The sequence below is a fragment of the Lipophrys pholis genome, assembly GCF_963383615.2.
Source record: "Lipophrys pholis genome assembly, contig: SCAFFOLD_28, whole genome shotgun sequence".
Lineage (NCBI taxonomy): Eukaryota > Metazoa > Chordata > Actinopteri > Blenniiformes > Blenniidae > Lipophrys > Lipophrys pholis.
Genome location: NW_028292088.1, coordinates 1036007 through 1061769, shown reverse-complemented (window position 1 = coordinate 1061769; position 25763 = coordinate 1036007). Strand labels below are relative to the sequence as shown.

At 48.0% G+C, this 25763-nt stretch overlaps 2 protein-coding genes across 2 annotated transcripts in view; one reads left to right on the top strand and one right to left on the bottom strand.

Annotated features, from left to right (window-relative positions):
- vps8 (VPS8 subunit of CORVET complex) overlaps positions 1-8128 on the top strand; it is an 89585-nt gene extending 81457 nt beyond the window's left edge. The window contains exons 42-46 of the mRNA XM_080493911.1: positions 1260-1429; positions 3045-3213; positions 3603-3656; positions 4317-4397; positions 7819-8128. Of these exons, the coding sequence (XP_080350037.1) occupies positions 1260-1429; positions 3045-3213; positions 3603-3656; positions 4317-4397; positions 7819-7938 (594 nt within the window). The 3' untranslated portion in view covers positions 7939-8128. The remainder of the gene's footprint in view (positions 1-1259; positions 1430-3044; positions 3214-3602; positions 3657-4316; positions 4398-7818) is intronic.
- A 4007-nt stretch (positions 8129-12135) lies between these two features.
- yipf4 (Yip1 domain family, member 4) lies at positions 12136-19175 on the bottom strand. The gene is made up of 6 exons (XM_080493923.1): positions 18843-19175; positions 15905-16058; positions 15136-15307; positions 14837-14914; positions 14454-14567; positions 12136-12854 (listed from the first exon to the last, which is right to left on the bottom strand). Exons 1-6 carry the CDS (start codon positions 18898-18900, stop codon positions 12717-12719), a joined length of 714 nt encoding a protein of 237 aa, XP_080350049.1. The 5' UTR covers positions 18901-19175; the 3' UTR covers positions 12136-12716.
- Positions 19176-25763: the final 6588 nt, after the last annotated feature.

The window sequence follows — 25763 nt, the reverse complement described above, 5'->3', positions numbered from 1 at the left end:
GGGTGTTGGGGTCAGGTTGGGTGTAGGGGCCAGGTTCAGTACAGGTTGGGTGTAGGGGTCAGGTTGGGTGTAGGGGCCAGGTTCAATACAGGTTGGGTGTAGGGGCCAGGTTGGGTGTTGGGGTCAGGTTGGGTGTAGGGGCCAGGTTGGGTGTTGAGGTCAGGTTGGGTGTAGGGGCCAGGTTGGGTGTAGGGGCCAGGTTCAGTACAGGTTGGGTGTAGGGGTCAGGTTGGGTGTAGGGGTCAGGTTCAGTACAGGTTGGGTGTAGGGGCCAGGTTCAGTACAGGTTGGGTGTAGGGGTCAGGTTCAGTACAGGTTGGGTGTAGGGGTCAGGTTGGGTGTAGGGGCCAGGTTGGGTGTAGGGGTCAGGTTGGGTGTAGGGGTCAGGTTCAGTAAAGGTTGGGTGTAGGGGTCAGGTTCAGTACAGGTTGGGTGTAGGGGTCAGGTTGGGTGTAGGGGTCAGGTTCAGTACAGGTTGGGTGTAGGGGTCAGGTTGGGTGTAGGGGTCAGGTTCAGTACAGGTTGGGTGTAGGGGTCAGGTTCAGTACAGGTTGGGTGTAGGGGTCAGGTTGGGTGTAGGGGTCAGGTTCAGTACAGGTTGGGTGTAGGGGTCAGGTTGGGTGTAGGGGTCAGGTTCAGTACAGGTTGGGTGTAGGGGTCAGGTTCAGTACAGGTTGGGTGTAGGGGTCAGGTTGGGTGTAGGGGCCAGGTTCAGTACAGGTTGTGTGACCGCCCCCTACATTGAAGGGAGGACTCTGTTGTTTTTAATAGTCAGACGTCTTCGTTGTTTGACTCTGTGTGACGAACCGGGACGGATACTAATACTGCTACACCCGGTTAATCTGGATCACCTGGTTAATCTGGATCACCCGGTTGATCTGGATCACCCGGTTAATCTGGATCACCTGGTTGATCTGGATCACCCGGTTAATCTGGATCACCCGGTTGATCTGGATCACCCGGTTAATCTGGATCACCTGGTTAATCTGGATCACCTGGTTGATCTGGATCACCCGGTTGATCTGGATCACCCGGTTAATCTGGATCACCCGGTTGATCTGGATCACCCGGTTAATCTGGATCACCTGGTTAATCTGGATCACCTGTTGATTGTTTAGCTCATCTCCATGTTTAGTTATTTTCCAGGTCATAGTTCAGACATCGTCTGTTGAGACTTTTTCCCTCACACACACACACACACACACACACACACACACACACACACACACACACACACACCTGCTGAACTTCTCTTCCAGACTTTACTGGAAACCACCACCAGCCTGCTGAACCACGACCTCCACTGGTCCCTCGCTCACCTGCGGGCGGCCGTCACCAGGGGACTCCACCCCCGACAGGATCACTGCAACATCTGTCTGCAGCTGTACAAGAGGAGGCAGGACTCTGCAGAGGAGATCATCGTGTTCAGGTAGCAACCTGTAATACACGCAGTGTTGGGCGGGGGCGGGGCAGGGCGGAGGGGGTGGGAGGGGCAGGGTGGAGGGTGTGGGAGGGGCAGGGTGGAGGGTGTGGGAGGGGCAGGGCGGAGGTGGGAGGGGCAGGGTGGAGGGTGTGGGAGGGGCAGGGTGGAGGTGGGAGGTGGAGGGTGTGGGAGGGGCAGGGCGGAGGTGGGAGGGCGGGCGGGGCGGAGGGGGTGGGAAGGGGCAGGGCGGAGGTGGGAGGGGCGGGGTGGAGGGTGTGGGAGGGGCAGGGCGGAGGTGGGAGGGGCAGGGTGGAGGGTGTGGGAGGGGCAGGGCGGGCGGGGGTGGGAAGGGGCAGGGCGGAGGTGGGAGGGGCGGGGTGGAGGGTGTGGGAGGGGCAGTGTGGAGGTGGGAGGGGCAGGGTGGAGGGTGTGGGAGGGGCAGGGTGGAGGGTGTGGGAGGGGCAGGGTGGAGGTGGGAGGGGCAGGGTGGAGGGTGTGGGAGGGGCAGGGTGGAGGTGGGAGGGGCAGGGTGGAGGTGGGAGGGGCGGGGTGGAGGGTGTGGGAGGGGCAGGGTGGAGGGTGTGGGAGGGGCAGGGTGGAGGGTGTGGGAGGGGCAGGGTGGAGGGTACCGTACGGCAAAGCGCAGCTGGTCCCACCATAGAGAGAACGGCTAATATGTAGGCGGGGGTGTGAACGGCACAGGAATGTGTCGTCATCACGCAACGGTAGTTGGTGAACAGCCGCAGCTCAGGAGGCGGAGCCACAGCTCAGGAGGTGGAGCCGTAGTTCAGGAGGCGGAGCCGTAGTTCAGGAGGCGGAGCTGTGACACGGCTTAACTTTCTCCTTGTGAGCAGCAGCGTCCAGCTCCTGCTGAAGCTCCGCCCCTCCTGTTACTGAGAGGAGCGTCTGAACCTGGTCTGAACACCAGGGGGCAGTGGAGCGCCACGTTTCAATAAACCAGTTCACTACAACCAATCAGCAGGCGGCTGCATTGTAGCTCCGCCTTATCAGACCCGTTTTGTGGTGCTCGGTCTCTCGATGGGTGGTGGTGGTACCATCCATCACCTTTGTCGATGGAGACACACTAATACGTGTGTGTGTGTGTGTGTGTGTGTGTGTGTGTGTGTGTGTGTGTGTGTGTGTGGGGCGTGGTGTGTGTGTGTGGTGTGTGTGGTGTGTGTGTGTGTGTGTCTGGTGTGTGTGTGTGTGTGTGGTATGTGTGTGTGTGTGTGTGGTGTGTGTGTGTGTGTGTGTGTGTGTGTGTGTGTGTGTGTGTGTGTGGGGCGTGGTGTGTGTGTGTGGTGTGTGTGGTGTGTGTGGTGTGTGTGTGTGTGTGTGTGTGTGTGTGTGTGTGTGTGTGTGTGTGTGTGTGTGTGTCTGGTGTGTGTGTGTGGTGTGTGTGGTGTGTGTGTGTGTGTGTGTGTGTGTGTGTGTGTGTGTGTGTGTGTGTGTGTCTGTGTGTGTGTGGTGTGTGTGTGTGTGTGTGTGTGTGTGTCTGGTGTGTGTGGTATGTGTGTGTGTGTGTGTGTGTGGTATGTGTGTGTGTGTGTGTGTGTGGTGTGTGCGTGTGTGTGTGTGTGTGTGTGTGTGTGTGTGTGTGTGTGTGTGTGTGTGTGTGTAGCTGTGGCCACCTGTACCACCTGCAGTGCCTGCAGCAGAAGGACTGCCTGGCGGCTGCAGCCTCGGAGCTGAAGCAGCAGTGGAGGTGCTACAAGTGTTGGTCCAGCAGTGGAGGCAGGAGCTCAGCTTCCTGTGAGGCCAGGCGAGGTCGCAGCACGTCTCTGGCTCAGGTCGGTCCCTGTTTCTTCTCTCTGCTCTGACTCTGTTTCTTCCCTCTGCTCAGACTCTGTTTCTTCCCTCTGCTCAGACTCTGTTTCTTCTCTCTGCTCAGACTCTGTTTCTTCTCTCTGCTCAGACTCTGTTTCTTCCCTCTGCTCAGACTCTGTTTCTTCTCTCTGCTCAGACTCTGTTTCTTCTCTCTGCTCAGACTCTGTTTCTTCTCTCTGCTCAGTCCCTGTTTCTTCTCTCTGCTCAGACTCTGTTTCTTCTCTCTGCTCAGACTCTGTTTCTTCTCTCTGCTCAGACTCTGTTTCTTCTCTCTGCTCAGACTCTGTTTCTTCTCTCTGCTCAGACTCTGTTTCTTCTCTCTGCTCAGACTCTGTTTCTTCTCTCTGCTCAGACTCACGTCTCATCGCAGCACCTTGACTCTGGAGCAGCAGCTTTCAGGAGGAAGGTGAGACCAGCAGGATCTGCTGTTATGAAGGAATGGAACCCAGTGGCTCGTCACTATTTACCAGTGGTGATCAGCATTAATCTGTAGCTTTAATCTAGCATTAATCTGTGGCTTTAATCTAGCATTAATCTGTAGCTTTAATCTAGCATTAATCTGTGGCTTTAATCTAGCATTAATCTGTAGCTTTAATCTAGCATTAATCTGTAGCTTTAATCTAGCATTAATCTGTAGCTTTAATCTAGCATTAATCTGTAGCGTTAATCTGTAGCTTTAATCTGTAGCTTTAATCTAGCATTAATCTGTCGCTTTAATCTAGCATTAATCTGTAGCTTTAATCTAGCATTAATCTGTGGCTTTAATCCAGCATTAATCTGTAGCTTTAATCTAGCATTAATCTGTGGCTTTAATCCAGCATTAATCTGTAGCTTTAATCTAGCATTAATCTGTGGCTTTAATCTAGTATTAATCTGTGGCTTTAATCTAGCATTAATCTGTGGCTTTAATCCAGCATTAATCTGTAGCTTTAATCTAGCATTAATCTGTAGCTTTAATGTAGCATTAATCTGCAGCATTGATAAGCTGAAACGTGTGATTTGCTGGCTGTGTGAGCCCTGCTGTTCCTCCTGGTGACCCTGTTACTGCTGGTCTCTGGTGCTGCAGGTGTTTGTAGAGGCGACGCTGGACCTTCAGCAGGAACAGTCCTGGGACCAGATCCGCTCCCTGTACCGAGGACCGTCCCGGGTACTGACCCTGTTTCTGCACATCACCACACCATGACACCCAGACGTCTGTATCACACCCACACGTCTGTATCACACCCACACGTCTGTAACACACCCACACGTCTGTAACACACCCACACGTCTGTATCACACCCAGACGTCTGTATCACACCCACACGTCTGTAACACACCCACACGTCTGTATCACACCCACACGTCTGTAAAACACCCACACGTCTGTAACACACCCACACGTCTGTATCACACCCAGACGTCTGTATCACACCCAGATGTCTGTAACACACCCACACGTCTGTATCACACCCAGACGTCTGTAACACACCCAGACGTCTGTATCACACCCACACGTCTGTATCACACCCAGACGTCTGTAACACACCCAGACGTCTGTAACACACCCAGACGTCTGTAACACACCCACACGTCTTTAACACACCCAGACGTCTGTAACACACCCACACGTCTGTATCACACCCACACGTCTGTATCACACCCACACGTCTGTGACACACCCACACGTCTGTGACACACCCAGACGTCTGTATCACACCCAGACGTCTGTATCACACCCAGACGTCTGTATCACACCCACACGTCTGTATCACACCCAGACGTCTGTATCACACCCAGACGTCTGTATCACACCCAGACGTCTGTATCACACCCAGACGTCTGTATCACACCCACACGTCTGTATCACACCCACACCTCTGTAACACACCCACACGTCTGTATCACACCCACACGTCTTTAACACACCCAGACGTCTGTATCACACCCAAACGTCTTTAACACACCCAGACGTCTGTATCACACCCACACGTCTTTAACACACCCAGACGTCTGTATCACACCCAAACGTCTTTAACACACCCAGACGTCTGTATCACACCCAAACGTTTTTAACACACCCAGACGTCTGTATCACACCCACACGTCTTTAACACACCCAGACGTCTGTATCACACCCAAACGTCTTTAACACACCCAGACGTCTGTAACACACCCAGACATCTGTATCACACCCACACGTCTGTATCACACCCACACGTCTGTAACACACCCACACGTCTGTAACACACCCACACGTCTGTATCACACCCACACGTCTTTAACACACCCAGACGTCTGTATCACACCCAAACGTCTTTAACACACCCAGACGTCTGTATCACACCCACACGTCTGTATCACACCCACACGTCTGTATCACACCCACACGTCTGTGACACACCCACACGTCTGTATCACACCCAGACGTCTGTATCACACCCAGACGTCTGTATCACACCCAGACGTCTGTATCACACCCAGACGTCTGTATCACACCCAGACGTCTGTATCACACCCAGACGTCTGTATCACACCCAGACGTCTGTATCACACCCACACGTCTGTATCACACCCACACGTCTGTATCACACCCACACGTCTTTAACACACCCAGACGTCTGTATCACACCCAAACGTCTTTAACACACCCAGACGTCTGTATCACACCCACACGTCTTTAACACACCCAGACGTCTGTATCACACCCAAACGTCTTTAACACACCCAGACGTCTGTATCACACCCAAACGTTTTTAACACACCCAGACGTCTGTATCACACCCACACGTCTTTAACACACCCAGACGTCTGTATCACACCCAAACGTCTTTAACACACCCAGACGTCTGTAACACACCCAGACATCTGTATCACACCCACACGTCTGTATCACACCCACATGTCTGTAACACACCCACACGTCTGTAACACACCCACACGTCTGTATCACACCCACACGTCTTTAACACACCCAGACGTCTGTATCACACCCAAACGTCTTTAACACACCCACACGTCTGTAACACACCCACACGTCTGTATCACACCCACACGTCTTTAACACACCCACACGTCTGTATCACACCCAAACGTCTTTAACACACCCAGACGTCTGTAACACACCCACACGTCTGTAAAACACCCACACGTCTGTAACACACCCACACGTCTGTAACACACCCACACGTCTGTATCACACCCAGACGTCTGTATCACACCCAGACGTCTGTATCACACCCAGATGTCTGTAACACACCCACACGTCTGTATCACACCCAGACGTCTGTATCACACCCACACGTCTGTAACACACCCACACGTCTGTATCACACCCACACGTCTGTAACACACCCACACGTCTTTAACACACCCAGACGTCTGTAACACACCCACATGTCTGTAACACACCCACACGTCTGTAACACACCCACACGTCTGTATCACACCCAGACGTCTGTATCACACCCAGACGTCTGTAACACACCCACACGTCTGTATCACACCCACACGTCTGTATCACACCCACACGTCTGTGACACACCCACACGTCTGTGACACACCCAGACGTCTGTATCACACCCAGACGTCTGTATCACACCCACACGTCTGTAACACACCCACACGTCTGTATCACACCCAGACGTCTGTATCACACCCAGACGTCTGTATCACACCCAGATGTCTGTAACACACCCACACGTCTGTATCACACCCAGACGTCTGTATCACACCCACACGTCTGTAACACACCCACACGTCTGTATCACACCCACACGTCTGTAACACACCCACACGTCTTTAACACACCCAGACGTCTGTATCACACCCAGACGTCTGTAACACACCCACACGTCTGTATCACACCCACACGTCTGTATCACACCCACACGTCTGTGACACACCCACACGTCTGTGACACACCCACACGTCTGTATCACACCCAGACGTCTGTATCACACCCACACGTCTGTATCACACCCAGACGTCTGTATCACACCCACGTCTGTAACACACCCACACGTCTGTAACACACCCACACGTCTGTATCACACCCACACGTCTGTATCACACCCAGACGTCTGTGACACACCCAGACGTCTGTATCACACCCAGACGTCTGTAACACACCCAAACCTCTGTATCACACCGATGTGTCAGTGAGGGTCAGTGGAGGTCAGTGGAGATCAGTGGAGGTCAGTGGAGGTCAGTGGGGGTCAGAGAGGGTCAGTGGGGGTCAGTGGGGGTCAGAGAGGGTCAGTGGGGGTCAGTGGGGGTCAGTGAGGGTCAGTGGGGGTCAGTGGGGGTCAGTGGGGGTCAGAGAGGGTCAGTGGGGGTCAGTGGGGGTCAGTGAGGGTCAGTGGGGGTCAGTGAGGGTCAGTGAGCAGGTAAGAAGTTCAGACTCGGTGAGGGAACCTGGAGCAGAAGCTCAGGTGAGGTGGAGGTTGTCTGGAGGTGAAGCTGCTGCTCAGTGTGACTCTGCTGTCCTCCTGTCCCCTGTCCCCCTGTCCTCCTGTCCCCCTGTCCTCCTGTCCCCCTGTCCTCCTGTCCCCTGTCCCCCTGTCCTCCTGTCCCCTGTCCTCCTGCAGCTGTCCGTCCTGTCCGAGCTGAGCCACAGTGGAGACCAGCCCAGCCTCCTGCTCTCCGCCCAGTCCGGAGCTGAACACTTCCAGCTGAAGCTCGCTCCTCCTCCTCTGCTGGAGGAATGACTCCTCCTCTTCTCCACCTCCTCACGTCTCCTGGCACCTTCTGATTCTCCTGATCGCCGCTCTGCAGCTTCACGTCCACCAACTGATCCAGAGTTTGTTCTCGAGAGACGTAAACTGTCCTCGTCTCAACGTGTCAAACGCTGATGTGATGTTCTTCTTGTCATTAAATCACTTCCTCTCCTGTTCCTCTAGTTTCTCTCTTTCATTTCTTCTCTGGCATCAGAAGCTTTTCTTCTGGGAAACGTCAAACCGCCCAGGAAGACGTCCCCGCTGGGACCTTCATGTCCCAGGAGACGAAGGGGGGGCAGGGTGACTATCACCAGCAGGGTAACTAGCCCTCTCACCACGCTCTGGACCGGCTCACACTCACTGTTCCTGGTGAACAATCTGGAAGAAACAGGAAACATGGTTCTGTTTCTTCAGTTCTGTCCTGCAGGGAGACGGACTGTCCTTGACCAATTGTCCTCTGGAGTTGACATCTTCTTCCTCAATGGTTCTCATTGGTGTGAGCAGCCCCATCGTGCTTTGCTTCGGTATCACATTCACAAGCTGCTGTGGGTCCAGTGGTTCAGTGTCTTGTGGACAGGTGGAGAGGGGAATCAAACCTGCAACCTTCCAAATGAGAGACAACCGCTCTACCAACCGAGCCGTGCCACCGCATCTCATCAATCGTCTCATCAATCGTCTCATCAATCGTCTCATCAATCCCCTTACAGTGGAGCACCGCTGATTCATGAAGCTGAGGAAAGGAAGAGGATGGAGGAGAGGAGGATAGGATGGAGGAGAGGAGGAGAGGAGAGGGTGGAGGAGGATAGGATGGAGGAGGATACTATAGAGGAGGAGAGGATGGAGGAGGAGAGGAGAGGATGGAGGATAGGATGGAGGAGGAGAAACCCTGCAGCAGATGAACTCTCCTCCATCAGACTGATATAAAACCTGCAGCAGAATTAAAGTAACAGTTTGATGTTTGGTTGCTTCTGCCTCAGAGTCTAGACCTCACTCCTCCACCTCAGGTGACTCACTCTTTCACCTCAGGTGACTCACTCCTCCACCTCAGTTGACTCACTCCTCCACCCCAGATGACTCACTCCTTTACCTCAGATGACTAACTCCATCACCTCAGGTGACTCACTCCTTCACCCCAGATGACTCACTCTTTCACCTCAGGTGACTCACTCCATCTTAGGTGACTCACTCTTTCACCTCAGGTGACTCACTCCTTTACCTCAGATGACTAACTCCATCACCTCAGGTGACTCACTCCTTCACCCCAGATGACTCACTCTTTCACCTCAGGTGACTCACTCTTTCACCTCAGGTGACTCACTCCTTTACCTCAGGTGACTCACTCCTTCACCCCCAGATGACTAACTCCTTTACCTCAGGTGACTCACTCCATCACCTCAGGTGACTCACTCCATCACCTCAGGTGACCCACTCCATCACCTAAGGTGACTCACTCCTTCACCTCAGGTGACTCACTCCATCACCTCAGGTGACCCACTCCATCACCTCAGATGACTAACTCCATCACCTCAGGTGACTCACTCCATCTCAGGTGACTCACTCCATCACCTCAGATGACTAACTCCATCACCTCAGGTGACCCACTCCATCTCAGGTGACTCACTCTTTCACCTCAGGTGACCCACTCCATCACCTCAGGTGACCCACTCCATCACCTCAGGTGACTCACTCCTTCACCTCAGGTGACTCACTCCATCTCAGGTGACTCACCTGGTTACTTTGTATCCGTCTCTCGGCTTCTGGCCATGTGACCCTCAGTGAGGCGGCCATCTTGGAGCTGCATGTTTTACTGTCCTGTTGTTGTTTCCAGGCTGAAGCTCAGCTGATCAATAACCTTTCTGTCTGATCAATACCTGGATCGGAGCGCTGGAGGATCTAAACACTGCAAACAGGCTGATGATCACTATAGAAGAGAAATGTGAGAAACTAGTGACGTCCCGATCACACCTGATCACACCCCGATACCGATCAGATTTTCCAGAATTGAGTATCGGCCGATACCGATACTTTCCCGATCCAATACTCACAGTACTATTACAAATATACTCAATAGTGTATTTTTGGAGTGACTAAGATGTCTGAAGCTAAAAGTACTATTGGCAGAAGCTTTGTTTACCTAGAACTTCTTGTAAAACTCACTTATTGAATCAAAATACTTCTCAGAACGACTTAAACATAAATACTCTCAGGCTCCAAAGTAACTTCTTTGTGTATTAAATTCCAGTTTACCTTAAAGCAGTATGAGCGGTTGGACCTGAATGTCACGAAACATTTACAGTTCAATGTGAAGTATAAACACTTCATTCTACTTCAAAGTGGTAAAACCTGTTTGACTAAAGTACTCTGAACATAGTACTCTCAAAAACTTATTCAGAATATCCCCGTCTCCCTTCAAACTAGAGGAACCTTCTGGGTTCTTGTTTCACCATATCGCCCCCCTGAGGGGACTGAGCCTTTATTTTGTAATCCTTTATTTTGAAATCCTTTATTTTATAATCCTTTATTTTGAAGTGGAGAGTTTGCTGCTTCAGTGCGGCTTTTTCATTCGTAGTTGTTGTAAACTGAGGAACATCCTCACAACGAAGGCCTTCTCCCTCAGAACCTCCGTCACACCTCACTATGGACACGGCTCAACACCAGGCTTCAGGGCATGTAGTACACACGCCAGGCCTGTAGGGGCGCTGTGACTCACCAAACACAACAGACCACATAGAACTATAGGAGTAGACTCCTGCACATAAACACATAACCCACTAAATATAACTCTAGTTTTATAGGTCTATGGCCCCGCTCCACCTGCTTCTAGCTTCTGCAGCTCCACCCGAGCTTCTAGTCCCTGATTGTGGTGGTTATTAGGTGACGTAGCGGATTTGCCGATTCCCGATCAGTCACACATCACCGATATCGGCCCCGATCCGAGATCTACCGATCGGATCGGGACGTCCCCGATAGAAACTAAACTTTAACTTCAGTCGTTCCTGAATGAATCACAAACAAACTTCTGATACGAACTTGTGACAATAAAGTTCTGATCAATAACTGAAGATCAATAATAATCTGTGGTCCGACAAGTTCACTGAAGTCTGTGTCTCATTCATCACTAAGGTTTGGTCAACGTGGCAAATCGTCCAATGAGAAACCAGTTTAACTGGATTACAGATTAAACTGTTGAGGATTGGACTCTACGCTGGATTACAGATTAAACTGTTGAGGACTGGACTCTACGCTGGATTACAGATTAAACTGTTGAGGACTGGACTCTACACTAGATTACAGATTAAACTGTTGAGGACTGGACTCTACTTTGGATTACAGATTAAACTGTTGAGGACTGGACTCTACACTAGATTACAGATTAAACTGTTGAGGACTGGACTCTACTTTGGATTACAGATTAAACTGTTGAGGACTAGACTCTACTCTGGACTACAGATTAAACTGTTGAGGACTGGACTCTACGCTGGATTACAGATTAAACTGTTGAGGACTGGACTCTACACTGGATTACAGATTAAACTGTTGAGGACTGGACTCTACACTGGATTACAGATTAAACTGTTGAGGACTGGACTCTACGCTGGATTACAGATTAAACTGTTGAGGACTGGACTCTACACTAGATTACAGATTAAACTGTTGAGGACTGGACTCTACGCTGGATTACAGATTAAACTGTTGAGGACTGGACTCTACGCTGGATTACAGATTAAACTGTTGAGGACTGGACTCTACACTAGATTACAGATTAAACTGTTGAGGACTGGACTCTACTTTGGATTACAGATTAAACTGTTGAGGACTGGACTCTACGCTGGATTACAGATTAAACTGTTGAGGACTGGACAATACTCTGGACTACAGATTAAACTGTTGAGGATTGGACTCTACGCTGGATTACAGATTAAACTGTTGAGGACTGGACTCTACGCTGGATTACAGATTAAACCGTTGAGGACTGGACTCTACGCTGGATTACAGATTAAACTGTTGAGGACTGGACTCTACACTGGATTACAGATTAAACTGTTGAGGACTGGACTCTACACTGGATTACAGATTAAACTGTTGAGGACTGGTCTCTACTCTGGATTACAGATTAAACTGGATTAGCATGTTCTTCCTGTTGGGTGTAACCAGATTATACCAGCTGAAGTGGTCGGAGGTTCTGTTGGAGGGAACATAGAACCACAGCAGTTGTTCTCGTTTTATTCTGGGATTAAGAGCTGAAACTTTATTTTGTGCAGCTGCAGCCGGTTCCTTCAAATCAGCCCAAATGAAAACGTTCTAGTGTTGGAGGATGAGTGTGGAGGGATGAAGAGGCGTTGGTGGATGAAGAGTCTGGCTGAGGAGACGAACCCACAGGCCACGCTGGACGGACAGTTAGTCCCCAGATTAAATAAGATCCAGAGACCAGCTGACGTCCACAGAGAGAAAACCTTTCAGGTCCGAGGGTTAATCCCTCATCCTCACACCAGCACGTCTTCTCCAGGTGAGATGGTGGTTCTCCAGGAGGTTCTCCAGGTGAGATGGTGGCAGGAGGTTCTCCAGGAGGTTCTCCAGGAGGTTCTCCATGACGTCACGGCATGCAGCTGCAGAAGCGTTTTATTGACCAAAGACAAAACTATATACAGACACTCCCTCCGTCCCGTTAGAAAAGAAATGAAGAGCGTTCCTTAAAAGAGCCGCCTGCCGTTCTCCAGGTCAGAGTTCACCAGGTCAGAGTTCACCAGAGGGCGGAGTCCAGCGGCAACTCACACTCCCGTGTAGAGCGACAGGAAGTAGATGTACAGCAGGAAGATGGGGTAGATGAGCAGGGGCTTCTTGGTCTTGAACTCGTCTCCGACCAGCAGCGAAGCGGCGCTGTACGCCGCCCAGAAGACGCCCGACAGCTGCAGCAGGAGACAGTCAGGAGCTCAACACCTCTTAATACCCTCCGGGATCTACATCTCATAGATCTGTAATCTACATCTCATAGATCTGTGATCTACATCTTCAAAATACGTGATCTACATCTTATAGATCTGTAATCTACATCTCATAGATCTGTGATCTACATCTTCAAAATACGTGATCTACATCTTATAGATCTGTAATCTACATCTTCAAAATACGTAACCTACATCTCATAGATCTATAATCTACATCTTCAAAATACGTAACCTACATCTCATAGATCTATAATCTACATCTCATAGATACTAATCTACATCTCATAGATCTGTGATCTACATCTTCAAAATACGTGATCTACATCTTATAGATCTGTAATCTACATCTTCAAAATACGTAACCTACATCTCATAGATCTATAATCTACATCTCATAGATACTAATCTACATCTCATAGATCTGTGATCTACATCTTCAAAATATGTGATCTACATCTCATAGATCTGTGATCTACAGCTCCTAAATCTGGGATCTACATCTCATAGATCTGTGATCTACAGCTCCTAAATCTGGGATCTATATCTCATAGATCTGTGATCTACAGCTCCTAAATCTGGGATCTACATCTCATAGATCTGTAATCTACATCTCATAGATCTGTGATCTACATCTCCTAAATCTGTGATCTACATCTCATAGATCTGTGATCTACATCTCATAGAGCTGTGATCTACATCTCATAGATTTGGGATCTACATCTCCTAAATCTGTGATCTACATCTCATAGATTTGGGATCTACATCTCCTAAATCTGTGATCTACATCTCATAGATCTGTAATCTACCTCTCCTAAATAGTGATCTACATCTCATAGATCTGTGATCTACCTCTCATAGATCTGTAATCTACCTCTCCTAAATCTGTGATCTACATCTCATAGATCTGTAATCTACATCTCATAGATCTGTAATCTACCTCTCCTAAATTGGTGATCTACATCTCATAGATCTGTGATCTACATCTCATAGATCTGTAATCTACCTCTCCTAAATTGGTGATCTACATCTCCTAGATCTGTGATCTACATCTCCTAGATCTATAATCTACATCTCATAGATCTGTGATCTACATCTCATAGATCTGTAATCTACCTCTCCTAAATTGGTGATCTACATCTCATAGATCTGTGATCTACATCTCATAGATCTGTAATCTACCTCTCCTAAATTGGTGATCTACATCTCATAGATCTGTGATCTACATCTCCTAGATCTATAATCTACATCTCATAGAGCTGTGCTCTACATCTCCTAAATCTGGGATCTACATCTCCTAGATCTATAATCTACATCTCATAGATCTGTGATCTACATCTCATAGATCTGTGATGTACATCTCATGGGTCTATAATCTCCATCTCCTAGATCTGTGATCTACATCTCCTAGATCTGTGATCTACATCTCCTACTTCTGGGATCTACATCTTCTAGATCTATAATCTACATCTCATAGAGCTGTGCTCTACAGCTCCTAAATCTGGGATCTACATCTCCTAGATCTGTGATCTACATCTCCTAGATCTGTGAGGTGTCACTCACCTTGGCGAGTGTGGAAACGACCTCGAAGCCTCGGATCACCAGCAGCAGAGGAGCGATGACGATGAGAGGAAGAAGAGAATATCCAATCACCCCGAGAACCTGGCCGTAAGAGACCTGCTCCGGGGGAGACAGGGACCGTGAGGACTCACTCCCTCACTCACTCACCTACACACTTACTAACTCACTCACTCACCTACACACTTACTAACTCACTCACCCACCCCCTCACTCACCCACTCACTCACTCACCCCCTCACCCACCCCCACACTCACTCACCCACCCACTCACCCTCACTCACTCACTCACTCACTCACCCACCCACTCACTCACCCCCACACCCCCTCACTCACCCCCCCCCCCCCCCCATCACCCCCCCACTCACCTCTCCACCAAGAACCCGAGCGAGCAGGAAGATGGTTAAAGAACCAAAGATCCAGATGGTGATGATCCAGGACACGACCTGCAGAGCAGCAGAGTTTCTCTCAGCTTCAATCTCATCTCAGTTCATGTCTTCATCACTTCTTTTATCTTCATCTTCATCACTGTCAGAGGTCACCTGATGACCGGCTGCAGCAGCCGGCCTGTGAGGAATCAGGTGACCTCTGACCTCTGACCTGTTGGCGGTCGCAGGTCTGGAGCCGGTGAGGAGTGAGGAGTGAGGAGTGAGGAGTGAGGACTCACCCTGAACTGTCCGTAGATGGAGATCATGGAGAAGAGCAGCACCACGGCCAGCGGGCCCCAGAAGTCCGGGTTGTCCCGGACCACCTGCCGGTTGTAGCCCAGCGACGGCATGGGCATCAGAACACAGCGGATCTTATAGTAGATGTCCTTCAGGTCAATGTCCAGCTCCTCCCTGTCTCACACACACACACACACACACACACACACACACACACACACACACACACACACACACACACACACACACACACACACACACACACACACACACACGCACACACACACACACACACACACACATACACACACACACACAGCTGAGGTCAGCGAGTGGACCTGGAGGTTCTCCTCACCATCAGACCAGAACACCTGACGACCTCAGCAGACTGGTGAACACATTGGAAGCAGCAGGTCCATAGCATGACTCAGCAGCTCCACCTGCTGTCTGTTCTGCTGAGTCACACTTTACAAGGCTGTTGAGACAAGGCCTGGGACGACGACGACGATCAATCGATCGATCGATCAATCAACCAATCAATCAATCACAACATAAATGGAAATAACTCAATTTAATAATAATAAACCCTGGCAGTGTGTGTGAACGGTGTGAACCCTGGCAGTGAGTGTGAACGGTGTGAACCCTGGCGGTGTGTGTGAACAGTGTGAACCCTGGCAGTGAGTGTGAACAGTGTGAACCCTGGCAGTGAGTGTGAACAGTGTGAACCCTGGCAGGGTGTGTGAACGGTGTGCCGGTGTGACGCTGACGTACAGCAGAGGCTTGGTCTCCTCGCTGTCCTCCTCCTCCACCTCCAGCAGCCAGCCGTAGCCACGCTGCCTCAGGAAGGTGGTGGCGTACGGGTCTCTGCCACCGTCGCCGCTCATGTTCAGCTTGATGTCCGGAGCGCTGATGGTGCCGCTCAGCTCTGTGGACGACACGACCCATCAAACATGGTGGACCCAGAACACCATCAACAGGGAGAAATCACAATCATAGTTCAGTCAGAGTACTAGCAGCTACAGCAGAACACACAAACACACGGTTTGTTCAGGCCAACACGTCACTACTGATCACACAACCTGAAATACACTGTGCAAACATGAGCTACTGTCAGCACGACTACCTCACGACTACAGCACGACTACAGCACGACTACAACACGACTACAGCACGACTACCTCACGACTACAGCACGACTACAACACGACTACAGCACGACTACAACACGACTACAGCACGACTACAACACGACTACAGCACGACTACAGCACGACTACAACACGACTACAGCACGACTACAGCACGACTACAGCACGACTACAACACGACTACAGCACGACTACAGCACGACTACAACACGACTACAACACGACTACAGCACGACTACACCATAACTACAGCACGACTACAGCATGACTATAATGTGAATACTGTACGACTACAACATAACTAGAGCACGACTACACCATGACTACAGCATGACTATAATGTGAATAATGTATGACTACACCATGACTACAGCACAACTACACCATAACTACACCATGACTACAGCACGACTACAACATAACTACAGCACGACTACACCATGACTATAATGTGAATACTGTACGACTACACCATAACTACAGCACGACTACACCATGACTACAATGTGAATACTGTACGACTACAACATAACTACAGCACAACTACACCATAACTACACCATGACTACAGCACGACTACAACATAACTACAGCACGACTACACCATGACTACAGCACGACTACAACATAACTACAGCACAACTACACCATAACCACAGCACGACTACACCATAACTACAGCACGACTACACCATGACTACAGCACAACTACACCATAACTACAGCACAACTACACCATGACTACAGCACGACTACAACATAACTACACCATAACTACAGCACGACTACACCATAACTACAGCACGACTACACCATGACTATAATGTGAATACTGTACGACTACACCATAACTACAGCACGACTACACCATGACTACAATGTGAATACTGTACGACTACAACATAACTACAGCACAACTACACCATAACTACACCATGACTACAGCACGACTACAACATAACTACAGCACGACTACACCATGACTACAGCACGACTACAACATAACTACAGCACAACTACACCATAACCACAGCACGACTACACCATAACTACAGCACGACTACACCATGACTACAGCACAACTACACCATAACTACACCATGACTACAGCACGACGACACCATAACTACAGCACGACTACACCATGACTACAGCACAACTACACCATGACTACAGCACAACTACACAATGACTACAGCCGCTGGGAGTTTTCTGAAGCTTCAACAAACATGACAACAAAAGAGCATGTACAACATAACTACAGCATGGCTACTGCGTGACTACAACATGACTACAGTACAACTATAGTGTGACTACAGTATGGCCACAGTGTGACTACAGCATGACTACAATACAACTTTGATACAACTACAGTATGACTACAATGCGACTACAGTATGACCACAGCATGACTATTGTATTCGTATTGTAGTCATGCTGTAGTCATACCTACAGGCAGAGGCGCCGCAACTGGGTAGGCAACACAGGCAATTGTCTAGGGCCCCGAGCTGAAGGGGGTCCCGAGCGGAAGGGGGGCCCCGAGGGACGGCTGACATCAGTCAATTTCAGTGACAAAATAATGTAACTGCTTTGAGACGCTGCAACGACAGCACATCGACACTCCCCCTCACGGGGCCCTTTCCCAGTAGTCACTGGCTAGTTGCTAGTAGGGGGGCCCCCGACAGACGGCAGATATCAGCGACACAGCTTCTCTGGTAAGACAAACTTAGAGCTCATATCTATTCTTACTTTCTACCAACTTTAACCGCTTTATTTAAGAAGTAGTCCAGCACTGCCGACACAGTTTGTCAGAGGTTTTGTGTTCATACACTCAGAAGTACACAATAACTCAGTCCTTTCCTGACGTGAGATTTTCTCCCAGAATAAAATACTAAAACTAAAACCAGCATCACTGCTGCGGTCAGTTTAGTCTCGACTGAGGCTCAAGACAATATAGTAATATAGTAATATAGTAATATATCCATAAATACTCTGCTACAGCCTGAATGTTACATTAAATAAAATGTTAACTGCCAACGAATGTTCATCAGATATTCCATAAGTATCTCAGATGTTGAGTATTTGTATTGTTGTTGTTCTGCTTGCTTGTATTTTTATCGTATCGTAACTTTCAGTTGTTTGTTTTTCTCCCCCCCCCCCAGTTGTTTGTTTCCCCCCCCCCCCCCCCCCCCCCAGGGGGTCTGGGAACGTCCCTGCCTACAGCATCACTACAACATGAACACAATATGACTGCGGTATAACTGCAGTACTACAGGACCTGTTATGTGGACAACCTGACGACAGGAATTTGTCCTAAACCAGACACTGTCCGGACGTTACTTTGACTTGGACACGTTACACTGATCAGACGTTACTGACGACAGCAGGTCTACATGTCGGGCCTGAAGCCACCTCCAACTGGACTTCATTCAAACTCCAGAGAAGCAGAACCAGGAGAACCTGGAGGACCAGGAGGTCCAGCAGGACCAGGAGGACCAGGAGGACCAGGAGGTCCAGCAGGACCAGGAACGGGCCTGCTAGCTGGGCTAGCTTTAGCCTACCTTCAGCCTCTGTCGAGGACACGAACGTAAAATCTCCGTTTGTGGGAGGAAACTGCATGTTTGACCGAGTGTCGGTGCCTCCAGCCTCGGATCCAGAGAAAGCAGGGGGGTCCGGGGGGGGGGTTCGGGGCGTTCAGGGTTCTGTCATTGATCCCTGACCATCCTGGACCAGAAGCGTCTTGTTTTCTCCTGCTGAGCTGGAACCAAACCGGAAGAGAACCAACACGTCCGTGAGGCGTTCAGGGACACGGGGAAGCTCGGGAATCAGAGACACCGCAGCCACACTCCCAACGAGCAGAGGAGAGGATTCACTTAGTAACAAGGACTTTCTGCAAACAGCGCCTGCTTGTTTTTCTTTCTAGGATCACCAGGATCACCAGGATCACTAGGATCAATAGGATCACTAGGATCACCAGAATCAATAGAATCACTAGGATCACTAGAATCACTAGAATAAATAGAATCACTAGGATCACTAGAATCACTAGGATCAATTGGATCACTAGAATCAATAGGATCACTAGAATCACCAGGATCACTAGGATCACTAGAATCACTAGGATCACTAGAATCACTAGAATCACCAGGATCACTAGAATCGCTAGAATCACCAGGATCACTAGGATCACTAGGATCAATAGGATCACTAGGATCACTAGGATCACTAGAATCACTAGAATCACTAGGATCAATAGGATCACTAGAATCACTAGGATCACTAGCACCACTAGGATCACTAGGATCACTAGAATCACTAGGATCAATAGGATCACTAGAATCACTAGGATCAATAGGATCACTAGGATCACTAGAATCACTAGAATCACTAGGATCAATAGGATCACAATAGGCTCCCTAGGATCACTAGGATCAATAGAATCAATAGGATCACTAGGATCACCAGAATCAATAGAATCACTAGGATCACCAGAATCACTAGAATAAATAGAATCACTAGGATCACTAGAATCAATTGGATCACTAGAATCAATAGGATCACTAGAATCACCAGGATCACTAGGATCACTAGCATCACTAGAATCAATAGAATCACTAGGATCACTAGGATCACTAGGATCACTAGAATCACTAGAATCACTAGGATCAATAGGATCACTAGAATCACTAGGATCACTAGCACCACTAGGATCACTAGGATCACTAGAATCACTAGGATCAATAGGATCACTAGAATCACTAGGATCAATAGGATCACTAGGATCACTAGAATCACTAGAATCACTAGGATCAATAGGATCACAATAGGCTCCCTAGGATCACTAGGATCAATAGAATCAATAGGATCACTAGGATCACCAGAATCAATAGAATCACTAGGATCACCAGAATCACTAGAATAAATAGAATCACTAGGATCACTAGAATCAATTGGATCACTAGAATCAATAGGATCACTAGAATCACCAGGATCACTAGGATCACTAGCATCACTAGAATCAATAGAATCACTAGGATCACTAGGATCACTAGGATAAATAGGATCACTAGCATCACTAGAATCAATAGAATAACTAGAATCACTAGGATCACTAGGATCACTAGAATCACCAGGATCAATAGGATCACTAGAATCAATAGGATCAATAGAATAACTAGAATCAATAGGATCACTAGGATCACTAGAATCACTAGGATCAATAGGATCAATAGGATCACTAGCATCACTAGAATCAATAGGATCAATAGAATCAATAGAATCACTAGGATCAATAGAATCACTAGGATCACTAGAATCACTAGAATCACTAGGATCAATAGAATCAATAGAATCACAAGGATCAATAGAATCACTAGGATCAATAGGATCAATAGGATCAATAGGATCAATAGGATCAATAGAATCACTAGAATCAATAGAATGACTAGGATCAATAGAATCACTAGAATCACTAGGATCAATAGAATCACTAGGATCACTAGAATCACTATGATCAATAGAATCACTAGAATCACTAGGATCAATAGAATCACTAGAATCAATAGAATCACTAGAATCACGAGGATCACTAGAATCACTAGGATCACTAGAATCACCAGAATCACTAGAATCACTAGAATCACTAGGATCACTAGAATCAATAGGATCACTAGAATCACCAGAATCACCAGAATCACCAGAATCACTAGGATCACTAGAATCACTAGAATCACTAGAATCACCAGAATCACTAGAATCAATAGGATCACTAGGATCACTAGAATCACTTGTATCACTAGATTCACTAGAATCACTAGGATCACTAGAATCAATAAGATCACTAGAATCAATAGAATCACTAGGATCACTAGAATCAATAGGATCACTAGAATCACCAGGATCAATAGGATCACTAGCATCACTAGAATCAATAGAATCACTAGGATCACTAGGATCACTAGAATCACCAGGATCACTAGAATCACTAGAATCACCAGGATCACTAGGATCACTAGAATCACTAGGATCACTAGGATCAATAGGATCAATAGGATCACTAGCATCACTAGAATCAATAGGATCAATAGAATCAATAGAATCACTAGGATCAATAGAATCACTAGGATCACTAGAATCACTAGAATCACTAGGATCAATAGAATCAATAGAATCACAAGGATCAATAGAATCACTAGGATCAATAGGATCAATAGAATCACTAGAATCAATAGAATGACTAGGATCAATAGAATCACCAGAATCACTAGGATCACTAGAATCACTAGGATCAATAGGATCAATAGAATCACTAGAATCAATAGAATGACTAGGATCAATAGAATCACCAGAATAACTAGGATCACTAGAATCACCAGGATCACTAGAATCACCAGGATCACTAGAATCACTAGGATCACTAGGATCACTAGGATCACTAGGATCACTAGAATCAGCCAATGTCGTCCTCTGATAGAGCTTCCTCCTTCAATCCTTTTCCAAACATAACTAATTTCAATTCCTGGTCAATTTCATCCTGACACATGAAAGACTGTCCTCAAATGAACATAAACTGTATAAATCCGTCTCTAACTTAATTCACTTCTTTATATATTTTAATTTTCAAGTCTTTAAAACTTGTAAAGAACCCAAATGTATAAAACTGTGAGCTCACTATAAACCCAGCAGATATCCAGCTCATGTTATCTCTGATTTTCTTTCACTTTGCTTCATATTGAGGGTTTTTGTTCTGTTCAGGGACTTTAGTTCTGCTGTATTTGCATTATTATCACATTATTACTTTCTTTAAAGTGCAATATTACACTGGGAGTACTGAAATGTTTGTAAAGAATCAAGAGCACAGTGAAGCTGTTTGAGAGAAATCATTGAATGTGGTTAAATCTATTGTTTGGTTTTTCTGATTATTAAGTTCATTTGAAGGAACCTCATTTAGAAGAATATTCATTTTATCAAATTCATTTTTCCTGTAATTTTCTTTCTCTTGCCTCTAAATCATTGATATTATTTCACATTTTATTGCCCTTGTATGTGTACGTCTGCTCAATTTCTTTCAGAATTATCTTCTAAGTTAATAGTTGTTTCAGAAACAACTAAGGCTTTTAGGTGTAAACATTATTTTCATGACAATATATCGACCTCGGGCAAGTCTTGTGACTGCAGTAATAATAGTTGGCAGGACTTTGCTGTTGAATTTCGACAGAGATTTCTTTCCCTACAAGACATGAAGTCTTAAGGCCTCTTCATCCTCCCTTAAGGCCTCTTCATCCTCCCTTAAGGCCTCCTCATCCTCCCTTAAGGCCTCTTCATCCTCCCTTAAGGCCTCTTCCTCCTCCCTAAAGGCCTCTCCCTCCTCCCTTAAGGCCTCTTCATCCTCCCTTAAGGCCTCTTCCTCCTCCCTAAAGGCCTCTCCATCCTCCCTAAAGGCCTCTTCATCCTCCCTTAAGGCCTCCTCATCCTCCCTTAAGGCCTCTTCATCCTCCCTTAAGGCCTCTCCATCCTCCCTAAAGGCCTCTTCATCCTCCCTTAAGGCCTCTCCATCCTCCCTAAAGGCCTCTTCATCCTCCCTTAAGGCCTCTCCATCCTCCCTTAAGGCCTCTTCATCCTCCCTTAAGGCCTATTCATCCTCCCTTAAGGCCTCTCCATCCTCCCTTAAGGCCTCTTCATCCTCCCTTAAGGCCTCTCCATCCTCCCTTAAGGCCTCTCCATCCTCCCTTAAGGCCTCTTCATCCTCCCTTAAGGCCTCTTCATCCTCCCTTAAGGCCTCTTCATCCTCCCTTAAGGCCTCTCCATCCTCCCTTAAGGCCTCTTCATCCTCCCTTAAGGCCTCTCCATCCTCCCTTAAGGCCTCTTCATCCTCCCTTAAGGCCTCTTCATCCTCCCTTAAGGCCTCTTCATCCTCCCTTAAGGCCTCTCCATCCTCCCTTAAGGCCTCCTCATCCTCCCTTAAGGCCTCTCCATCCTCCATGAGAAGAAGAAGAAAGTAGAGCAGTTCAGGTTCTGATGAACAAAATGAGGTCATTTCCTTCTTCCAGCTTCTGGCTGAATAAATGAGTTTGGGCTGTTCCAGCCGTCCTGCTGAACTCTGTAGGAGCTGCTCTGCTGAACCTGCTGCTCTGCCGTGTGCTGCTCATGCTTATTGCAGCTCTCTCAGGACTATCAGTCATATTTTAATCATATTTAACTTGTGACCTCTCTACTGTAGGAGCGCCGCAGCTCGTTAACATGTGGGAGTGCAGGCTGACGTGATGCACCTGAACGCATCACGAGCAGCTGTCAGCTCCTGGAGTTCGAACCAACCAACATGGCGCTCTGGCAGAAGCTCTTTATTACTGGAGCAGTTCAGAGGAATGTGTTTCTGGAAGCTCTGGAGGACAGAGAGAAACTGTGCTGAAAAGGTAAAACGCTGCTTCACAGACGTGGGGCTGCTGTGAGGGGGCGTGGCCGGAGGTGAGGGGGCGTGGCCTGTGAGTTTGACAGCTTCTAATTGGAGTATGAACAGTCCTGCTGTAAAAGCTTTTTGTTCAGCAGCTGGATGACGTCACTGCTGAACTTTCTTCTTCTTCTTATGGGTTCAAAAGGAGGATGAAGGGCCTGCGAGTGTCATTAAGCCTCTCCTGGTTTCAGAAGCAATTCAAACCTCCCGGAGCCCGCCCATGACCGTCTCGACCAATAGCAGCGTCTCATTGTGGACGGGACCTCATTGAGCCCGCCCACTGAGCATCTCGACCAATAGCAGCGTCTCATTGTGGACGGGACCTCATTGAGCCCGCCCATGACCGTCTCGACCAATAGCAGCGTCTCATTGTGGACGGGACCTCATTGAGCCCGCCCACTGAGCGTCTCGACCAATAGCAGCGTCTCATTGTGGACGGGACCTCATTGAGCCCGCCCACTGAGCGTCTCGACCAATAGCAGCGTCTCATTGTGGACGGGACCTCATTGAGCCCGCCCACTGAGCGTCTCAACCAATAGCAGCGTCTCATTGTGGACGGGACCCCGTTGAGCCCGCCCACTGAGCGTCTCGACCAATAGCAGCGTCTCATTGTGGACCTCAGATTTTAGCGCTAAAACCGAAGTGGCTGTAGTTTAGTATCTCTGCTGGTTGAATTAGAAGATCAAGTTAAAGGTACGTTCCCTGTTCTGCACGTGGTTCTCTCTCTGGGGGTGAAGGTTAATCCTCTGTTAGGAGATACAGGGAGAAAATACGACTTTCAGAGGCGGGCTTCGCCTGTTAGCGCGTTCCTGCCGGATTAACGGCAGCTGCTCGTGAGAAAAGGTTCCGTTTGTTCAGCAGCGACCGGACGAGCCACCGAATCGTTTCCTCCACCGTTTACACGGTGTGTTTGTCTGAACGAGCACAGTCACGTGCTGTGCACTGAGGCACCGTGACCGTCGAGCGAAGCTCGGACAAACGGTTCTCGCGCTGGACTCCGAACCAGCGTCCGTGTGAAAAAGCTCTGATTTAAGGTTCATCTCAGTTTTAACACACGCAAACTCATCCTCCCACCTTTGTTTTGTAAATCCCACAGAACAATGAATGTTTGTGGACAGATCGGCTCACAGATGTTCTCCAAATAATCTGTCACTCCTCCAAGAGTCGGCTTTATACTGGCTGGTGTTGGCAAGCAAAGCCAAGCTCCTGTGGCCTCTGACGGACTGAGAACCAGGAACCATGTTCTCTTCAAAGGACAAGGTGTTCTGGTCTTTGGATCCACAGATAAGAGAAGGATATAGTTAAAAAACAAAATAATGAGTCATTTTCATATTAAACTTGAAATTCAATGCATTTTTCAAGAGATCAATATAACTTCTTCATTCTCTATTCATAAAAACAAAGTTTTAGAACAGAAATAAAACAAAAACACCCAATTTATTCGATTGTGCTACCGGAAGTTGTCATTTTCAAAGTAAGAGCGCAACGCTGGGTTTCTGGCAAGGAGCCAGCCAGTCTGATTTCTACCCCTGCTGTCTCCTTCCTGTCCGCCTGGAATGTCTTCCAGACCTCAGAACAGTCCTGTCCTCTTTCCTGACACACTCTTTTATTGTTTTGTAAATCAACTCACGTCCATCGGCGTTTGTTACGCTCTTATTTTGAAAAACCGTAACTTCCGGTCCCATAATCTGCAGAAACTGGAGGGTTTTTTTTGTTTGTTTTCTCTAATAATGTTTTTGTTTTGAGGATCAACTTGGTTTCAGCGTTTCGTTTGTCCCTTCTTGATCCTGGTGAAGAAAAATGAATGAATTTCAATCCATGAATTTCAAAATAAAAATGAAATAAGCACTCTTTTATTATTTAATATCCTTTTGTTACCTGTAATAATAACTTGGATTTATAGAGCTCCTTTCCGAGCTGCCTCAGGGCGCGTACAGTACGTACAGACGGTACTTATGGAACCTGGTCCAGGTCGACACCAGAACCAGAACCAGAACCAGCGGGTCCACATGTGAAGAGAAATCCTCCTCAC